The sequence below is a fragment of the Physeter macrocephalus genome, unplaced genomic scaffold (assembly GCF_002837175.3).
Source record: "Physeter macrocephalus isolate SW-GA unplaced genomic scaffold, ASM283717v5 random_927, whole genome shotgun sequence".
Lineage (NCBI taxonomy): Eukaryota > Metazoa > Chordata > Mammalia > Artiodactyla > Physeteridae > Physeter > Physeter macrocephalus.
In genome coordinates, this window is record NW_021146809.1 from 2,957 (window position 1) to 23,038 (window position 20,082).

At 52.4% G+C, this 20,082-nt stretch overlaps 1 protein-coding gene across 3 annotated transcripts; it reads left to right on the forward strand.

The window, feature by feature from the left end:
- Positions 1-361: 361 nt before the first annotated feature.
- SEPTIN3 (septin 3) lies at positions 362-19,370 on the forward strand. Of its 3 annotated transcripts, none has more exons than XM_024127337.3 (11): positions 362-415; positions 5,099-5,290; positions 7,564-7,692; positions 8,364-8,445; positions 10,071-10,208; positions 11,515-11,632; positions 12,501-12,596; positions 14,541-14,640; positions 15,865-15,916; positions 16,194-16,287; positions 18,474-19,370. In XM_024127337.3, the coding sequence occupies exons 1-11, from the start codon at positions 406-408 to the stop codon at positions 18,537-18,539; spliced, it is 1,077 nt and encodes a 358-aa protein (XP_023983105.1). In that variant the 5' UTR covers positions 362-405; the 3' UTR covers positions 18,540-19,370. The 3 variants fall into 3 exon arrangements, with proteins under 3 accessions (XP_023983105.1, XP_023983106.1, XP_054939546.1); XM_024127338.2 differs by having other exon boundaries at positions 14,544-14,640; XM_055083571.1 differs by lacking the exon at positions 7,564-7,692.
- The last annotated feature ends 712 nt before the right edge of the window (positions 19,371-20,082 follow it).

Here is a 20,082-nt window from a genome sequence, read left to right on the forward strand (position 1 = left end):
GGCCCTGGGTGCCCGCTCCCGTGTGCGGGCGGAAGGGGAGCCGGTGCGGGCGAGGACGCCGAGGGAGGGGGGAGGGGGAGGGGAGGGGCCCTCGGCGGGGCGGGCGGGTCACGTGGTGCGGGTGGCAGCGGCGGCGGCGGCGGCGGCGGCGGCGGCGGCATCGGTGCAAGCGGGCAGGGGCAGCGCTGCGCCGAGCCAGCCGAGTCGAAGTCCCGGGCTGGCGCGGCAGCGCGGGGCGCAGGGACGGCGCTGCCGGGCCGCGGGCCGGGCGGGTGGGCGGAGAACGCAGAGGGGCGAGGCCCGGCTGCAGGGTCTGCTCGGCCCAGGAGGAGCCCGCGTCCAGCTCAGCCTTGCAGCCCCGCGCCCTGAGCATCTTCCCGGAGGAACGGAGACAAAGGAGGATTCATGTCCAAAGGTAGGAAGGCCGGCGGGGCCGCCGGCGCGCGCCGGGAGGAGGCTGCGGCCCCCAAAGCCCGGCTGGAGATGCTACCGGGGGAGGGTTGATGCGCTGTGGAACCCATGCGCGGTGACATACGCACGGACACACGCACACACGGTGGCACACACCCCAAGATGTACAAGCCCGGAGAAATGCACATATGGAAACGCGGAGAGATACAGAGGGCCCCGAAGAAGCGAGGAGGCACCCAGATGTGCACCGAAAGCTCCACACTGGAGCACCCCAAGAAGTGCACACACATGCACACCACGCACAGGTATCAGGACCACCTACAGCCAGACGAGAGACCTGTGCGCTGACACGTAGACCCCTTCCCCCACACACAGGCTCACACTGAGACAGGCACCAGCTGGTGGTCTCCAAGGGAACTCGTTGGCCTCCAGAGGACTGGGATGGAGGCAGGGGTATCCCAGGGCCCTTTGCTTCTGTGAATGGGAAAGTACTAAGATATCTTTTGTGATTCCTTTTCTGAGAGCCGGGGGCTGGAGCTGGGGTGGACTGGAATTGCCTCTGCGGGTGGGGGCGGTGTTTTGAAGGCTGCTAGGGGCTGGGGGCTGGGGAAGATCTGCAGCTCCCCATGGAAGAGCCTCCCCACCCCCTGGATCCCCACTAAGCCAGGGAGGAAGGTGCTATTCTGGAAAGGTCCCCTCCCCCTGCTGCCACCTTCCCAACAGAGGGGTGGGGTCCCTGGGCCAGACAAAGACAAAGCCATTCGTTTGCCTGTAAAAGAAAGCACCGGGGTCCTTGCTTGGCACGGGGATGGGGGGAGGTGCTGTTTCTGTGGGGACTAAGCTAGAGCTGAGTCGGGTGGACAGTGTCTCTTCCTGGAGCAGTGACGGGCAGGTGGCTCCCGGCAGGGGGTGCTGCAGACAGATCCCCTCCTCTCCAGGAGCCCTGAGAGAGCTGGGAGCCTAGGAGGAGCCCCAAGAACCACTTGGGCAGGATGGCATATTTGAGCTACATCCTGCTGTGACCCCATCCTGAGCTCTTGCCCACCCTTGGGGAGCCCCCCTCCAATCCCTGTTGCAGGGGAAGGAGAAAGTCTCATAACAGAGTCTACCTCCGTGACTGTGGCCCACATGAGAGCCATTTGCTGGGTGGAGGTCAGCTGCTCTGCCAAGGGAGCAGCATCTGAGGGAGGAGAAAAGTGATGGCTCTGAAGTAACGTCTGCCTTGCAGTGAGGCTTGCATTCATTCATTCATTCATTCATTCATTGCTGAGTGTCTTGTTATACTAGGTTCATTGGGGCACAGAAATCAATAAGACGTGGCTCCTTCCCTGAAGAAGGGTGGGAACTGGCATATGTTCAGTGCTAGGTAATTTATGTCCATGCTTTTGTATAAGCTTCATAGCAACCCAGCAAGGTGGGTACTGTACCTATTTTTCCTGAGGAGAACACTGAGGCTCACAGGGGTCATCCAGCTGGGAGTCAAGTATGGGCCATCTGGAGTTGGCATGGCGGGACCAGGGGAGCTGTAAGGGCAGAGGATGGAGCTACAGAATTCAGCTCCAGAGCTGCATTTGTCCTGTGCCCTGGAGGGCTTTATGTACTTGTCAGGCACCCTCACCAAACAGTGGGCCCTTGGGGGCGAGGACCTTGTCTGGGGTCCAAAAGTGTCCTTGGCATTTAATCTAAAGTTTGGCTGGAGTAGGCTCCCATTTGACAGCATATGGAAAGGCCTGGATGGGATGGATGGGATGGAGTGAGTGAGTGAATGAATGTGATGACTAGAAAGTTAGTCAGGGAGCCGAGGCAGCACAGAAGAGAGGCATCCACACGAGATGGGAAAGCAGAGGCTTTCCTGAGGGGTAGCCCTTGGGCTGAATGGTGAAAAAAAGAGTACGAGTTAGCCAGGGGCTGGAGTGGGCAAAGGGTATTCCAGCAAAGGCTGTGACACAGTGACCCACCACAGGTTTGCAGTAATTGTGGCTGATGGGTGGTTGTAATTGCCATGTGGTTGGGAGGGGCAGCTTGCCAGCAGGAGCTCTATGGGTGCTCATAGAGCTTGATGGAAGAATGAAGGTGAGATCTGCTCCCGTTCTGGACCTGCAGCGGGCCTGCTGTAGCCCCTAGAAGTTGCCTGGGAATCTGGTAGGCCGGCCCCTTCTTGCAACCAGGGTCTGTCTTTTTGGGAGTGATCTTTGAAGATGCTGCAGTTGACAGACCAGGGCTGAGCAGGCCATGGTGAGGGCACACACTTTATAAAAATACTTACCAAAGCTCCCATAAATAAATACTAGACTCACTTTCCAGGTCTGTAAAATGAGGTAAGACCCCGCCTGCCCGACACACACATACACACCGATGGATCTATCTCACAACACAGGTTGTGGAGACCAAATGGGCTGGCTGTAGAGGCATGAGGGAGATGAATGGGGCCAGCCGTGTGAGCAGCTGGGCAGGGAAAATGGGGCATTGGCCCCCAGTGCAGGTGTGCTGAGTTGGGTCCGGGAGCCATGTGCAGAGTGGAGGTGGAGGCCAGGCTGCTGAGAGTCAGCTGCTGCAGGGCTGAGCCAATCTTGCTGTCTTCTGGGGCCTCCTGGCTGGCAACAGCTTCCTGGGAAGCAGGAGGGAGCCACGCCAGGCCCTGGGGAGGTCCTGAGACTTTGTCAGATTTGGCTGTGTCTGGGAGTGACAAGGAAAGAATGGTTTCCAATTGAGAGAGAGAGAGACAGTCTTGCCAGGACCAGTGGAAGGACCAGGTGGTAGGGGTACAAGAACAGACTCCTGGCTGGGTTTGGGGGTGGGGGAGGGAGGTACTCCTGTCCCCTCACCCTCTTTCCCATCTGCTGCTCCATCAGTTCTCTCTGTGAGCCCGAGACTCTGCAGGGTGGTAACCATGAACCATAGGATTCTAGAATGGCAGAGCTGGAAGAGGGCCTTTGGAGAGTGTGGAGTCCAGTAACTGTGCTGTGTAATTAGTATCTGGGGCACCTCCCTTTAACAAGCGCTTTCACATGCACCACTTCATTTCCCCTCCTGACAGGCTGTGAACTTGAAAAGGACAGGAGCAGGAGGGTCTGGGACAGCGAGGCACTGTGCGGGCGCTTCTAGGCATATACCTCGTGTGCGGTGCTCACTACAGCCTTGGGCACGATCCTAACCAGTTTACAGAGTACAGAGGAGGAAGCAGGCGCGTGGGAGGTGGGGGGTTTGCCCAAGTCCACAAAGCTGGCAAGCAGCAGAGCCAGGCTCTTTCCGCATGACCACACACCCCCGTTTTACGGGGAGGGAAATGGAGTTGCTGTATCCTGAAACCCACCGTGGTGGACAGTGGCCTGATGCGGAAACACACAGATTTCTCTTGTATGTGAATATACCCATGATCTACCAGACCCAGAGGGATGTTTGCCTTTCTCCACTGGGGAAGGGCTGTGTTTTCAGCCTCCCCTTTCTTTTGCTACCCACCATCCCAAGAACACGTTGTGTCATGTCATCTTAGGTCAGTGATGGCCCCTACTTGGGTCTCATCCTCTCCCCAACAGTCAAAAGGGGAGACTTATTCCCCCTCAGACCCAAAACTAAGGCTCGGAGGGTGTCTGGGGCACCTCAGGGCACAGACCTCCTTACTTTGCAGCAGTGCTTGTGGAACAGAGGGAACACGGAGGCTGGGAGACAGGAGTGATGCTCACTCTGCAGAGATGGGGTAGCCCTATGTGCTTCCTCTTTTAAAAAAAAAAAATGTATTTATTTATTTACTTGGCTGCCGGGTCTTAGTTGTGGTGTGTGGGATCTTTAGTTGCGGCATGTGAACACTTAGTTGTGGCGTGTGGGATCTTTAGTGGCGGCATGTGAACACTTAGTTGTGGCGTGTGGGATCTTTAGTTGCGGCATGTGAACACTTAGTTGTGGCATGTGGGATCTTTAGTTGCGGCATGTGAACACTTAGTTGTGGTGTGTGGGATCTAGGTCCCTGACCAGGGATCGAACCTGGGCCCCCTGCAATGGGAGCACAGAGTCTTAGCCACTGGACCATCAGGGAAGTCTCCCCATGTGCTTCTAAAAGACAAGCAACTGGATCAGTGACAGGCAGTCAACAGATGTTAGGTCCAGTATCCTAAAAGGTCTTTGCCCTTTTTCTGGGAGAGGCAGGACTCAGGTTGGAATAACCCCAGACATCTCTTAGATCAGTGGTTCTCAGCTGGGGCACTGTTGTCCCCAGGAGGCATTTGTCACTGTCTGGAAATATTTTTGGTCATTAAACTGGGGAGGGGGGGCTACTACCTGCATCTAGTAGAGGCCAAGGATATCACTAAACATCGTACAATGCACAGGACAGCTCCCTGCAATAATTATCTGGCCTAAAATGTCAATAGTGCCAAGGTGGAGAAACCCCTGGGTTAGAGACACAGATGTGGTTCTTTGGAGCAGCGAGGTGCATATGAAAGCGCCCCAGCAACTGGAGGGTCTGAGTACTGGTCCAGATTTTGCATCTGACTTGCTCTGTGTTCTTAGACAAGCCCTTCCCCCGAAGGCCTCAGTCTCCTCATCTGTGAGATGAGAGACCTGTACTGGATGACATGTAAGGTCCCTTCCAGGCCCAACTCCGTATGATTCTGTATCCAGAGAATAATACTGTGCCTTCCACATGACCTCTGCTTTCCTCTAGCCCACCCCTCCCACCTTGGCTTTTCAGGGCTCCCGGAGACCAGGACGGACGCAGCCATGTCAGAGCTGGTGCCTGAGCCCAGGCCTAAGCCGGCAGTGCCCATGAAGCCCGTCAGCATCAACCCCAACCTGCTGGGCTACATTGGCATCGACACCATCATCGAGCAGATGCGCAAGAAGACCATGAAGACTGGTTTCGACTTCAACATCATGGTCGTTGGTATGGAGGCCGTGGGTTCCCTGGAGGCCCTGGTGGCGGGCAGCACCCGGGATCCCGATTCTTTCTCTAGGACGGCCTCAGCCCTGGCTTCTCTAGAATGAGCTCTTTCTCGGAGGAAAGATCTCACTGTGCTGATTACAAAGGCCTGGCCCCTTTCTCCCCACAGGCTGGCTGGTCCAAGGGTGGGAGCTGTGGGTGGGTGGTCCCTGTGGCCCCATCACCACCTGGCTGTACACAGGCAGCCTGGCAGCTGTGCTCAAGTTGCCTTCGTGTGTGTGGCACACGGGAGGCATCACCAGTGTCCTCCCCTGCCTTCAAGAGCTGGGGGAGGATCGGATGAAAGGTGGTCTTCTTTCTGATCTTTTGTGTGCTTTCAAGCTTAGAGAGAATTTCCAGGACACTGGTCACTAAGTAGGGTCACTGGGTCACAGAAGGTAAGAGCAGAGAGGGGCCTTTGCCTGATCTCAGTGAGATATTCTCTCTGTTGCTGAAACTGGGATCTGGGCATCATCCTTCTTTCCTCCTCCTTTATCTCCCAATCCAGTCAATCATCAAATACGGTCAATTTTACCTGGTAAATATCTCTCAAGTCTGTCCACCTCTCTCCATCTCCACTGCTACCACCCTAGGCCGAGTGCATCTCTCCCCTGGATTACCAGGGCTACCTGACTCAGTGCTGCTCAAACATAAGGAGCTAGGCCAGAGTGTAAATCATCTGGAAAGTCTTGCTGTAAAAAACATCGGCTAAACTAAACAGTGTGCTTGGTGACGTAAGTTGATTTACTTTCTGGTGCGAACTTCTTTTTCTCCTGGTTCTCTGTCTCCTGTCTCCTTCAATCCATTGTCCACCAGTGACCAAATAATTTTTCCAACCTGCAAAACTCAAGTCACACATCCTACTTAAAATCTTTCATAAGTTTAAGGGTGTAAATTCCTAGCCTGGCCTGGTACTACCTCTCCACTCATCTCTCACCACTTCCCATGTAGCCTTCGACTCCTCACTTACAAGGAACAGTTCTCCTGGACTTGCCATGCTCTTTCCTACCTCTTAGGCTTTGTGTATGCTGTTCGCTCTCTCTAGAACCCGCCGTCCCAGCTTCTCATGGGTCATTTGAAGTCATTCTTAGGTTTTAGCTTAGTTATTGCTTCTTCGTAGAAGTCCGCCTTGATCCCAGAGAGACTGCATTAGATTCCTTTGGCATTGTCCGCTTATGTTTTGTCTCCCTCACACCAAATGCCTCCTTGAGGGTGAGGATGATGTCTTGTTCACCACTCTACCGCCAGTTCTAGCAAGGTGGGCCACTTCTCTCCCCGGCAGTGCGTGCCTGTGGCATTCATCATGGGTCAGTCACTGCACGCAGTCAGTACCGAGCCCAGAGGTAGCCTTTTAAACGTATTAGGCAGGTGGCTACTGCCAGTTGATCAGTTGGATTGAGAAATGTACCTTATTTGCCATCCCTGGTCTCATCCGGTTCCCTCCCTCCCCACCGTCCTATCAGCAAAGAGAGGAGGCCCAGAGGAGCAAACATGGCTAGTCCAAGGCTTCAGGGAAGAAGCACAGTTGAGTCTAGAACCTTAGGCTCCAGCCCCCTGCCGGGCCCATTTCCTAATATGTGACAGGAATGCTCTAGACCAGCACACCTCAGATTTTATTGCCCATTTGATTCATGACGTCCTGTTGAAATGCAGATTCTGATTCATAGGGCTGGGGTGGGGCCTGGGGTACCTCATTTCCTACAAGCATCCAGGTGACGTCAGTGCCACTTATTAGTTGCCAGGCTTGCCGGTGTGATTCCTGTGCATGTTTGAGAAGCACTGCTCCGACCAGTGGTTTTCAAATATTTTTTAGTGTGGGGCTCTCCCTTGGAATGAAATCTTCTGCAGAACTGTAGTGTCAGTATGCAAAGTAATTCTGTCTTTACTTTTAGTATGATTAAATATTAAAAACTTAGGTCAAGCCAAAACAAAACAAAACCGAAAACCACTACACGAGACAAATGCAGAGGTTGTTCCTTTCCCAGTGGTCCTGGGGCTCCAGAAGGAGAGAATGTGGAATCCAACTAACATTTCCCCAGGTCCTTCACCAGTAAGTAGGAAACCGTTCCCACCCACCTGCTCTCCCCACTCAGCCCCTTGCCTCCCCAGTGAGCCGTCAGTCAACAAGGGCCTGGATCACAGCTCTAGAATTCTGTAAGCTCAGGGGAGAGATACTAGGCTCGGCGGGTGGGCATGGGGTCTCCCTGCTTTCTCATCCTCCTCCTGTCTCGCTGCAGGTCAGAGTGGACTGGGCAAGTCAACGCTAGTCAACACCCTCTTCAAATCCCAAGTGAGCCGCAAGGCCTCCAGCTGGAACCGGGAAGAGAAGATTCCCAAGACGGTGGAGATCAAAGCTATCGGGCACGGTGAGGACCCGGCAGGGACCCCGCTGGGCATTGTTCAGAGGCGCCTCTGCCAGAAAAGGGAAAAAGGATGGGGCTTCTTGGGGAATGAGACAGATGAAAGGCAACCTCAAGACGGAATAGAATTAAGCCCTAAACACGAGGGAGCCAACTCCTTAGACTGTAAGTCCAGGAAAGGGGGTGAGGGAATTAGAAAGGAATGAAGTAGGATTTGAGCTGGATGACAAAGGCTGGGTGGATTTAGACAGGCAGAAGGGGTAAGGAGGGCATTTCAGGTGCAGGGAGCAGCGTGGACAAAGGTGTTGAAGACCCTGGACTCGACTTTTCCAATAATCAGTCCTGCAGAAGGAAGGAGCCCAGGTCCCCCCCGGCTGGTAGGGGCACCTGGTGTCAGCTGGAGGAGTGGCCTCCCTGGTGCCTTTTTTAAAGAAATTTATTTATTTATTTTTGGCTGCCTTGGGTCTCCGTTGCTGCGCGCGGGCTTTCTCTAGTTGCGGCGAGCGGGGGCTGCTCTTCGTTGCGGTGCGCGGGCCTCTTGTGGTGGCCTCTCTTGCTGCAGAGCACGGGCTCTAAGCACGCGGGCTTCAGTAGTTGTGGCACGTGGGCTCAGTAGTTGTGGCGCATGGGCTTAGTTGCTCTGCGGCATCCTGGTGCCTTTTCTGTTCACTCCCCAGTGATAGAGGAAGGCGGTGTCAAAATGAAGCTGACTGTCATCGACACGCCAGGCTTTGGAGACCAGATCAACAATGAGAACTGGTATGTGTGCCTGTGAGATTTCCACCCTGAAGACTCTGCAAGGCAGATACTGAATGTGGTGCAGGTTCATTCACACGGAGGACCGTGTGCGCCCTCCATGCTGAGGGTTAAGCAGGAAGACTTGCTGAAGGAGGGCAGGCGTTTGTCAGGAGGCGAGGGCAGGGGTCCACATGGGGCCCAGGTATGGGGATGGGGGGGGACAGTACAGAGGGAATGTCAGCCGAGGGATTGCCTGGAGATGCGAGCGGATCTGTCATCACAGGCAGGAGAGGCAGAGCAAGGGGAACCGGGGTGCAAATCCAGGCTGACCTGAAGGCTGTGGCAAGGCGCTTGGCCTGAGAGCCAGATGTTGTAGCCCTGGACAAAGAGAGGATGCGTGGAAAACAGGAGGAAGGGGAGTTTCCATGGAGAATCTTTGCCTCTGGGAATCCACAGAGCAAAGCTGCAGTCAGCGTCCAGCCAAGAAGGGGTGAAATACACTGCCCAGACATAGAGGGAAGGGTCGCCTGTGAAAAAAAAGCACAACGTAAGAGCTGTGAGTTGGGTTTCATTCACTGTCTCACTGAGGACTGTAGCCTGGGAGACAGACTCTCAGATGGTTCTGAGGACCTGCTCTGAAGAGGTGGGCGAGAGGCAATATATGTGTGACTTCTGGCTGGGGGATACGGAGAGTCAAGCAAACATCCCAGCAAAAGGCTCGTCACGAGGATCAGATATCTCAGTTAAGATTTTAGGGCTTTTCTAAGTAGGGGAAGGTGCAAGGATTTGGGTCCATAAAATTTTTTTTTTTTCCTGTCATAGAACTGTCTAAGGGGCTGTTTTTCCAAAGTGCAGAGAGCCTTATCCTGTTCTTTGTCCTGAATTCCTTTCAGGGTATATTGTAGGTCAGCGACTGCAATGACTAATGACTTAATCCCTGTAGAACCAGATGGCAAGTGACATTCCCCACTTTACAGAAGGTTCCAGGCAGACGTTTGCTCCCAGACAGGGGTGGTGACAGTTGTGCCGCTGGGAGGGTGCTGGGGTCTGCCCCAGACAGACAGGCCCATTCAGCAGCGCACCTAGGAACTGGCTGTATTGATCTTAGAGAAGTGGCTGGTTGCCTTCTCTTCTGGCTATACACACACTCCTGGACAGAGAAGGGTTATTGTTCATTGGTATCAATGAATTGTTGCCATGACTGAGTACTTTCTATGTGCCATTGCTCTGTTAAGTACTATACCTGTTCTTTCTGATTCTTATATGACTCTCTCCAGGCACCTATTGTTGCTCTCTTTTTACTTATGCGGAAACGGCTTCAGAGAGGGGCAGAGATTTCCCCAGAGCTGCCCAGCTAATAAGCAATGGATGTGGGGAAAGTGTGTGCTGCTGTCGGGAGTGGGATGGGGTTCTGCAGGTTCCCTTAGCCCAGCCAGAGAGCTGGGTCCCCAGGGGAGCTCTGCCCTTGCCAACAGGGAAAGCCATCCATGGGAGGCCGAGGGACAATAGTCAGCAGGTAACCTAGACCCACCAGCGGAGGTAGGAAATGAGCCGGATGTGAGGGGACTGCTACCTGACCATGTCTAAGGTGAGCTCCCAGGTCCTGTCCTTCTGGGACATCCATCTGCTTTCTTCCCACCCCCCAGCTGGGAGCCCATTGAGAAATACATCAATGAACAATATGAGAAATTCCTGAAGGAGGAGGTGAACATAGCCAGGAAGAAACGCATCCCTGACACTCGTGTCCACTGCTGCCTCTACTTCATCTCCCCGACGGGACACTCGTATGTACCAGTCCCACCCCCATTGCTGGGCCTGGCTTCAGTTTGCATCATCTGTGCCCAACCTGTAGTGGGTAGCCGTTACCTGGACTCAGCTGGGGAGGGCCAGATGGGCCCCAGTATCGCCACCGTCCGGTGATTCCCCAGAGTTTCTTGCCAGGAGAGTGAAGCTGACCAACATCAGCCCCTGCGCCGCCCATTGGTGTTCTAGCACCATAGCACGGCTGTGCCGGCAGACAGAAGTTGGTTTATGTGCGCAAAATGCTCCTCATTTGTTCAAGAGATACCTGCCTTGCACAAGCCTGGGGTCGGGGGCAGTTAGAAGGGTGAAATCGGGAGGGGCTGGGCTACTGGATTGGGGCTGGTGTTTTGGGGGTGGGGTGGGACCCAGCTGTAGGCATTTGGAGGGCGGCCAGCCCAGCATGAGGAGCCAGGTGTCTAGAGATGAAGACCGGCATATAAGCAGGGCACGCTGGGAACTCTGGTTGTTGAGTATTGGGCGGGGCTACATGATAGGGAGTACCAGGAGAGAATGGAGCCATCCAAGTAGGCGAGCAGAGGGCGGGCGCCTCGTAATTTATCACTAAGCCCAGCTTAGTTCAATTCTTGAGAAGATGGCACAAGCAAGGCAGGCCCCCAATTTTGGAGGAATCAGATATTCAGCAGGTTTTCAACGGAGGAGCTCAGGAACTCAACGAAAAGTTTGCGTTATCCCCCCTTAGAACCTGGACCCAAGGTCAGAGCAAGCCGGCAGATAGCCTGACTGAATGAGTCCCCTAGACTGTAAACTAGAGCCAGATTGGGGCCCCAGAGTCCATAGGAAGCTGGCCCCGCAGATGGGGGAGGGGTCAGGCCCCCAGATGGACCCCTCACTGCAGGACTAACTGGGGGCTGGGAGGAGGCCTGTCAAAAAGTGCTGTCTCGTAGGCAGAATAGACACACACATGTAACCGTGACACAAGGGTGTTTGGGTAGGGACAGCAGTCCACAGCTGTTCCCAGGAGAAAGAAATCTCAGGTCAGAAAAGATGTCCTGAAGGCATGGTTTGAGCGGGGCTTAAAGAAGGCAGGATTTGCATGGGAACCGAGGGAGAGAAAGAGAGGTGGTGCACCATGTGCGCGTGGAGAGTCGGGGTCTCTTCTGCACGCTGAGATGGTGGATGCGTGTCAGACAGGAAAGGGAGCAGCCTCTTGGCCTCAGCCAGTTCCCAGCCCAGTCCTCCTGTCGCAAGGGTGCCCTTGGAATGGTGGCAGTGGCTGCGTGGGGGAGGGCACGGTGGCTCTGACACCCCACCTTCTCTGGGCCCCAGCTTGCGACCTCTCGACCTGGAGTTCATGAAACACCTCAGCAAAGTTGTGAACATCATCCCTGTCATTGCTAAGGCTGACACCATGACCCTGGAGGAGAAGTCTGAATTCAAGCAAAGGGTGAGAAGGCCCCCTCCTCCTTTTCCTGTCCCCATCCCAGCCTTCCCCTCTTCGGGTCCAAGCCCTCTCCTACCCTTCATTATTCTATCCACCCTCCACCCCTCTTCCCACCCGGCCCCTACTCAACCATTCAAGAGGCTGGGCTGGTGGTGTCTAGGGACCAACAGTGAAGAGAAGCCAGTGCAGCCCCAGCCTTCTTCCTGCCCTCCAAACTTACCTGCAAAGACCTCTGAGCACATAAATCGCCACGAACGTGAGAAACCACTCCTCACTCTTAGGCTGCCTGAAGGACTAATTAATCACCTGCCTGCTAGTCCTTATTGTTATTTCCCATAAGCTCTATCCTGTGTCGGACACACAGGCGACGGGGCTAGGGAGATGCAGAAGAAGGGTAAAGACAGTCGCTGCCTTTAAGAAACTTACAACCAAGTAGATTCCTGAAAAGATACTGGGTGGCTTCCTGGAGGAGGAGACTTAAGCCGAGCTTTGAAAGAGGATAAACAGAGAGGCTGGGGGTGGGGGCGATGCACCTCTCTTCCCTGCAAACAGGAATATAACAAGTATGGCCTGAGCACTGCCCACATGGAATCTGTTCCCAGCTGTACTGCTTGTCTGAATCCTAATCTTACCCTAAGATAAACAAGCTATACCCCCAGACTCTTCCTCATCGCAGGCTGGCGTGGGCTATGGTAGTTGTAGGATTGGGGCTCCCATATGTTCAGGATCCTCCTGCTGCCCAGGGCCTCAGAGTTCAGAGATAACTGGATTATCAAAGCTGCATTCACCCCTCTGACTTCAGCATGCACACACTTGCACATGCGCACATAGCCCTCTCTCCCATTACCAGGCTTCTCCTCCCCCCCTCTAGGTTCGAAAGGAGCTTGAAGTAAATGGCATTGAATTCTACCCCCAGAAGGAATTTGATGAGGATTTGGAGGACAAGACGGAGAATGACAAAATCCGGGTAGGTGCCTGGGACTTCATCACACGGATGCCCGGCTTCGTCCCCCTGGGATGTGTATCATGTACCACTTCTGTTTTTCAACCTGCTTTTCCCTTTCCATACTCCCTGCCCCACCTTGCCTGACCCAGACCAGAAGTGTCATGGAAGAGGATGAGGACTTGGGGCGCTGGCCAGGACTGTGAACCCTGCACCCAGGAAGCCAGTGCTCCCGTCCATCCCCAGACCACACAAAAGCCTCCCATTCCCCGACAGGGCCAAGTAAAACCAGGGTATGGGGTGATGGAAGGGCACAGGCAGGAAAAGCTTCAGGCTGGGGTCCAAAGTATCTATACTCTATCAGAGCTCTGCCTCAGTTTCCCCTTCTATAAAATTCAGAGGCTTATAGGCTCTTTTTTTTTTTTCCCCTGGAAGAACCCTTAAAAAAATTAAATGTCAGACAGACTCCAGTATGTAAAACACAAAAACAGAGCTGCTTTGGCTAAGTGACACAGGCCCAGCCCTACCTTCTGAGCAGCCCCTGGGGTATTTCCTGGGAATCTTTTTTTTTCTGGTTGCGTTGGGTCTTCGTTGCTGTGCGCGGGCTTTCTCTGGTTGTGGCGAGCGGAGGCTACTCTTCGTTGCGGTGCGTGGGCTTCTCATTGCGGTGGCTTGTCTTGTTGCGGAGCACGGGCTCTAGGCGCGCGGGCTTCAGTAGTTGTGGTGCGCGGGCTCTAGTGGCGCGCGGGCTTCAGTAGTTGTGGTGCGCGGGCTCTAGTGGCGCACGGGCTTAGTTGCTCCGCGGCATGTGGGATCCTCCCGGACCAGGGCTCAAACCCGTGTCCCCTGCATTGGCAGTCGGATTCTTAACCACTGCGCCACCAGGGAAGTCCCTCTCCTGGGAATCTTAAGGCTTCATGAAACCTGGCTTGGAAACCACTGACCTATGTGGTTTCTAAGATCCCTTTCAATTCTAAACTTCTACTATTCCGTGATTCTACATCAGAATCCTGAGTTCTAGTCTGAGCTTTTCCATTAACCACTGTAACCTGGGACAAATCACTCATTTGCTTTGGTCTTGAGTCTCCTTCTTCATCAAGTGTGGTACCCTGGTAGAAGCCCCTTACCTGATGTAGTTGAGACAGGTAGTTGGTCAGTTAATTGAAAAAATCAATTGAAGTGAAGAAATCATTTTAAAAATGAAGCATATTAATCTTAAATGTTTTTAAATAAATGTTTTAATATAAATCTTAAATGTTTTAATACATTCATTAAACACTCTTTTCATAGAGAGACAAGCCCTCTTCTTTGAAGGTAAGTCCGCTCTGAATGCAAAAGCAACTCACCTTTATCAAGTCTTTCTGAAACATTCAACTTAATTTTCAGAGAAACAACTCTCCACACCGATACGTCCTCAGCTTATATAATAGTTAATTTATCCAACTGCAACAACAGGTACACACCAGGCAAAAAGATTTGGGAACAGACACCTGGTGGAGCAGAGGGGCCTACGCACATCAGAAAGCAGCCTTTGAGCTCTAGAAGGTCAGCGGGTGTGGGCCTCTGCCAGTGGGAGAGACAGTGTAAAGCTTCAGTTACTTTGGCAGTCAGTTGTGTAGGTGTCGTTTAAGAGGTCTGTCTTTCCTGGGTATCTCACAGGGTTGTTCCAGATCAAACCAAACCTGATAAAGTGCTGAAGGGCATGAAGCATCCTCCAGTTGTAGGAAAGCTGACTTACTGAGGTTAACCAGCTAGGCAGGGGAGCAATCGGGGTTGCACCCAGGCCTTCGGACTCCCAGTCCAGTGCTCTTTTTAAGAGACAAGAGCCTTGCCCTTGCCCTCAGTGGGATCACTGAATGAGCTTCAGAAATGTGCAGGTCAAGGCTAGAGGCCCAGGACCGTACTCCATCCTGCCTTTGGAGGCCCGGATGGTAGGAGGATGACATGCACGTGTGTCTGGTTTGTCAGCAGGAGAGCATGCCTTTCGCTGTGGTGGGAAGTGACAAGGAGTACCAGGTGAATGGCAAGCGGGTCCTCGGCAGAAAAACTCCCTGGGGGATCATTGAAGGTAATTCAATGCGTCTTCTTGAAGAACTGGCCGCTGGTAAATTTTGCTTATTTATTAAGCATCTATAGGTCAAGGTACAGTCCTAGGATGTAAGATCCAAAATGAACGTCAGCCAGACCCTGCCATAAGAGGCTTACAGTCTAATTGGGAAGACGAGGCTCACAGGCAGGAAGCAATAAAAGATGGATTTAGCACCTGACCGGGAGGCACTAGCTCGAGGGTCAAAGGAGTTCAGAACGTGGAGAGATTAATAAGGATCGGAAAAACCAGAGAAAGGTTTTCACAGGAAAGGGGGCATGATCTGAAAAACTCCTGAAGGGTTGTTCAGATGTTGCCATTTTCATTTCATTAGGAACGATGTGACCTTGAGAAGGTCACAGTGATTCTGAAAGTTCTCAGAGAATCGCTTCAGTTGATCACATTCATTATGATACCCCTCGGAGGGGAGCAGGGTAGGCGTGGCTGTTCTCAGAACATCCGTGCTGAGGCACTTGAGTCTCAGACAGGTTAAGTGTCCTGTCCAAGATCACATGACTTGTTAGTGGTGAAACTTGGATTTTAGACCCAGATATTTTGATTCCAAAACCAAGTTCATCCCATTATATCGCGTTGTCTCTCATTTTTCTATGACCCTTTCTTGGGATTTTTTTAAAAAATAGCATTTTCTCATCATCTGCCTTGAATTATGAGAATATCTGTCCTGCCCATTAGATTGTGAGACAAGAGGGTTTGTGACTTAATCCTCTTCTGCTTCCACAGTCTTTGGCAAGTGATTTGCAAACAGTAGGCGCTCAGTCTATGTTGAATTAAATTTATCAAGCCATCATGACCTTTTTAAGATGGCTCAGTTATTGTCTATGTGTGTTACTGTCTTCCAATCAGATTATAAGCTCCTTAAAGATAGGAATTGTGTCTTAGGCCTTTGGCAGGTTTCTTAGACTCCCTGTGTATTCGTTTCCTTTTCTATAAAATGGGAAATATAATAGTGCTTATTCCACAGAGTCTAGAGTAGTATTGTGCTACTGTAGCTACTTAATGAATACTTGTTCAGTGAGTAAAATCCAATGCACTGGAGTGCCAAGATGAGCACACGTCTGAAAGGGTGACCATAGCCTGACCCGTGGCTCCCTCCTAAATGCCTCTAAGACCTGAACAGAAATTCACCTGCTGGTGTTGCTGCATTAGTGAAATGACCACCTGTTGTTTTTTTGTTGTTGTTCACAGTGGAAAACCTCAACCACTGTGAGTTTGCCCTGCTTCGAGACTTTGTCATCAGGTAAGATGCACCCCTCCCGTCAGATGGCGGGTTTAATTATTTGGGGTCTGGAGGCCGTCTGTTCAGATCCACTTCCTCAGTCCCCAGGTCTCTCTGACAGGGCTTTCTGCTCCAGTCCCAGCTCCCGTCTCGAAGGACAAGGGGCTCAAGAGGTATCATTGGCTCTCTGGAGTGGGTCCAGGCCATGGACGCGACGTGTGGACCTCAGACATGGGTCCCCTCTTCCTCCTTCCGCCCCTAATCACATCCCTCTCTCTTCTCACCCTGTGTCCTTCAGGACCCACCTCCAGGACCTCAAGGAAGTGACACACAACATCCACTATGAGACCTACAGGGCCAAGCGGCTCAATGACAATGGAGGCCTCCCTCCGGTGAGCGTGGACACAGAGGAAAGCCACGACAGTAACCCATGACGACCCTTTCTCTGTATCATCACACATACCCACTTCTCCACGCACACACATCCCCAAACCACCACCAACCACCTTCTTCCTTTCTCTCCTGTCCCACAGGCCTATCTGGTGATTGTGGAGCATCTTGTCTACAGTGTGTGTGTGTGTGTGTGTGTGTGTGTGTGTGTGTGTGTGTGTGAGAGAGAGAGTGTGTGAGTGTGTGTGAGAGTGTGTGTGTATGCTTGTGTGTGTGTATGTGTGTGCGCCTGTGCAGGGGTGAGGTATTTTTACTGCCCTCCCTGGAAAGTCCCTTGTAAGTTTGGTTCCTCCATGGCTGTCCATTATCTGTCTCCTTTCCTTGTGTCCCAGAACAAAGCCGTGTGCCTCACTCAAGTGGTCTGGGGGAGGTTTCATTTAAAAATGATGGGAGCAGGTGAGCCACAGGTAACGCTTTCTTACCTCTGAAACCCACCTGCAAACAGGGACTGCAGAGATTCTCCAAGGACAGTCTGTGGAGCTAGACCTGGGAGGGGATGGGGACTTGATGACTTAACCCTCCCTGTAAGTCCGGGGTGGTCTGGGGTAAGGCTAGGACTATTTGGGAAAAGAAAGGTCAGGGGAGAGCAGAGAAGTAGGCCAGAGCTGGGCTCCTGCAGAAAGAAGTAGTACCTAGAAGTGGAGGAGAGAGCTCCACCCTTCGGTCCGTGTCGCGTTCACTGTCCAAAAGCTACTACCTGTCACCACCAAAGACTGCTGCTTTCTGCACTCCCCTCGGCTTCCACTTTCTCTCTTTTCCCCCCTTTCCCTCCTTCTTTCATTCTGCCCCCTCTGACCTTTCACTTCTTTTTACCCTAATCCACTTTAGCTTCATTTCTATATTTAGGATTTATGCCCAGTCTACTCCCAAAGACGACTTTAGGCCACTTAAAATAAAATCATCACTTAAATCCCGGGACGGTACAAACTGAGATTTCAAGAGAAATCGGATTTATAGAGAGGCATGGGAAAGAAAGTTTCTGCAGTCGAGCCCTGAAAATGGCCCCGAGCTTGTGGGCAGCCGAGCAAAGGAGGAGACACAGCGAGTTATGCGGTGCCCACTGGTTAAAGAAGCACATGTGCTGGTCAAGTGAGACAACCTGTTTTAGGCATTAAGTCCTAGAAGAACTGAGTCTAAAGAAGTATCAAGAACAATATACAGTATTTGTCTTTCTTGGTAGCTTGGCAATTTTAAACCACACCTCCCTTCTCTCCATCAGGATTCTTCCTCCTTAAAGCTGGCTTCTGTTTCTCTCTTCTTCTTGTGTATACTTGACCCCCCGGCCCTTTACTTCTCTTCTATTCTCTCTCTGTCTCACTCTCTCTCTCATGTTGAAGCTAATTGCATTATTGTCTGTCTTTCTCTGCTTTTCCCCACTTCCTCTTCCCGACCCCTGTAGACATTTCCAGTGATATCCACAATCATACATGTAGCCTTTTCTTGCCTTTCCCTTCAGCCCTGTATTTATTAATGCGTATATTTCCCCTGTTGTTTTACAAACAAGTTACTCTTTCTCCTTTAGTCTGTAAGGTGGCTGAAATTTGGGGCTGCGGAAAGAGTTTAGCCTTAGGCAAGGGAAAACAAGTGATACAGTTTACAGTAACCTCTTACAACCTCCTGTTCCATCTCCTGGTCTAACCCTAGGTGTTTTCCTGGTCCCCTGCAGATCCCAGTGTTATAGTCCCTTATCACTCAGGTGCTAGGAAAACACATAGACTTAAGACCAAGATTCGGTGGAGCAGGAGAAAGAGGCAGGTGATCATGTTACCAGTGGCCCCAAACTCATGGTCACAATCTTTCCTGGAAGGTCCTTACCAATCCAACCCACATCTTCCCTCACCCACAGAGTTATTCGAGGCAGGATAGGATAGCGGCAGGGTCAGAGCCCAGAGGTTGCTACCTTTCAACAGAAGAGGGATCCCTGGCTTATATGGAGATGTGGGACTAGACACCTCAGCCTAGCGGGGAAGGTCTAGGGGTGACGGGGGGGGGCATTGGAGAGGCTGAGTAGGAGACTGATGCTTGGCGCCCCTAAATCATGATCTCAGCCTCCCTGGAGAAGCTGTTTTATATGTCTGCTGCCAGCTGCTGGTCTCCACACCCTCAACCGTTCTCAACCCCCCTGCAGGGAGAAGGCCTCCTGGGCACTGTCCTTCCACCTGGGCCAGCCACCCCCTGCCCCACTGCAGAATGAAGGCCATTTCAAGCGCCGCCCCTCCCTCCGTATTCCTCTCAGCTGTTATTGCTGCAGGGCCACGCCCTTTTTAGTGCTGTGCGTGTCCAGCCAACACCACGGCCCCTCTCAGCCCGCAGCCGGTGGGAGGGGCCAGCTGCCTCTTTAGGACAGTTGCTTCTTCCATTCATCCAAACCACCCCTCTCCTCCCAGTGGAATGGAGTTCTCGCCAGCACTGCCCTCCTCCGTCATCTGTGTCAGCTGGTCCTAGCCCATCTGTAGGGTGAAAGAGCTCACCAAGAGCTCCTGCCCTTGCAAACCCATACCGGCTACTTGTAACCGTCTCCAAGGGCAGTGGCACTGCTCCCCGTCCATTCATCCGCATGAGCTACTCTTGGCTTCCTAAAAGGGTCAAGAAAGCAACTTTTCTGCTTGTCAGATTTGTTGACGTCAGCTGTGTGAGCCCCAAGGTGGGACGAGGGTGTCTCCTTCATTGCTCAAAGCTTATTGATAAGGATGGGTCACTACAGATGTGGGGGAGCAAGGGCTAGGGTCACTTTTTAAAACATCACTGCTTGTGGCTGGCCCGGAGGGCAGTCACACACCCTCCCTGCCCCATAATGCAGCCACTTAGGGAGCGTGGTTTTCCTGAGACATTCCTGGAGTTGACTTCCTTATCCTCAAACTTTAAATAAGAACTAAATGCACACACAAAACTCCAGAAAGTCACAGGATGTGAACTCTAGGAGGAAAAAAGCACCCTTCTGTCCACTTAGCAATAAGAGGGAATCTCTTCCCCCGCACCCGAACCACTCCACCCCACCCCCTCCCCGACTCCGTTAACGTGAGTAATGAATCAGCCCGGCCACAGTTGGTCACTGGAGGCGAGTGGAAAATCCCCAGTGGAGGGTACAGCCCCGCATCAGACGCATGAATGTTTGCGAATGTCGGCTGCCACCGCCCCCCACACCGTGTCTTTATGGAATGCCCCTTGCCCACTGCCCCACCATTTCCACCTGGACACAACCTGCTCAAAGGCTGGTGACTTGTGGGCCATTCATCTACAACCAAGTCCTGATGGAGCAAGAGGCCCAAGCCTAGGGGATGCAAGAACGACCCATTTCTTAAATGTTACCAGTCCCAGCCAACCTTTTGGTGACATTATGGTTAATTTTCCCAATTGAAAGTAAGCAAACAGACACTCAGACTGGTTGTGTAAATGTTGCTAGACTTTATGTGTTGTACAACTAAACATTGCTGTTTGAACAAGAACTGAACTGTGTTTTATTTTTCCTCCTCAATCCTTGGCCAAATTAGCTATTACATCATCTCACCCATGTGTGGAGGGTGAGACGGGGACCATCTTGGTAAGAAGTAGACACAGAAATTAGAGATGGAAAAGTTTTTGTGAGGTCAGTTCATCTTCAGTTGGCATGAAGTTGGACCCCCGTCATTATTCCCTGGAGTTTTGTATCCAAAATGAGTGATGGAGCTATCACACTTTACCTTGAGGGATGCTATGCTCTGCATAGCCTGTCTCCTCTAATGGAAACAATGTCTATT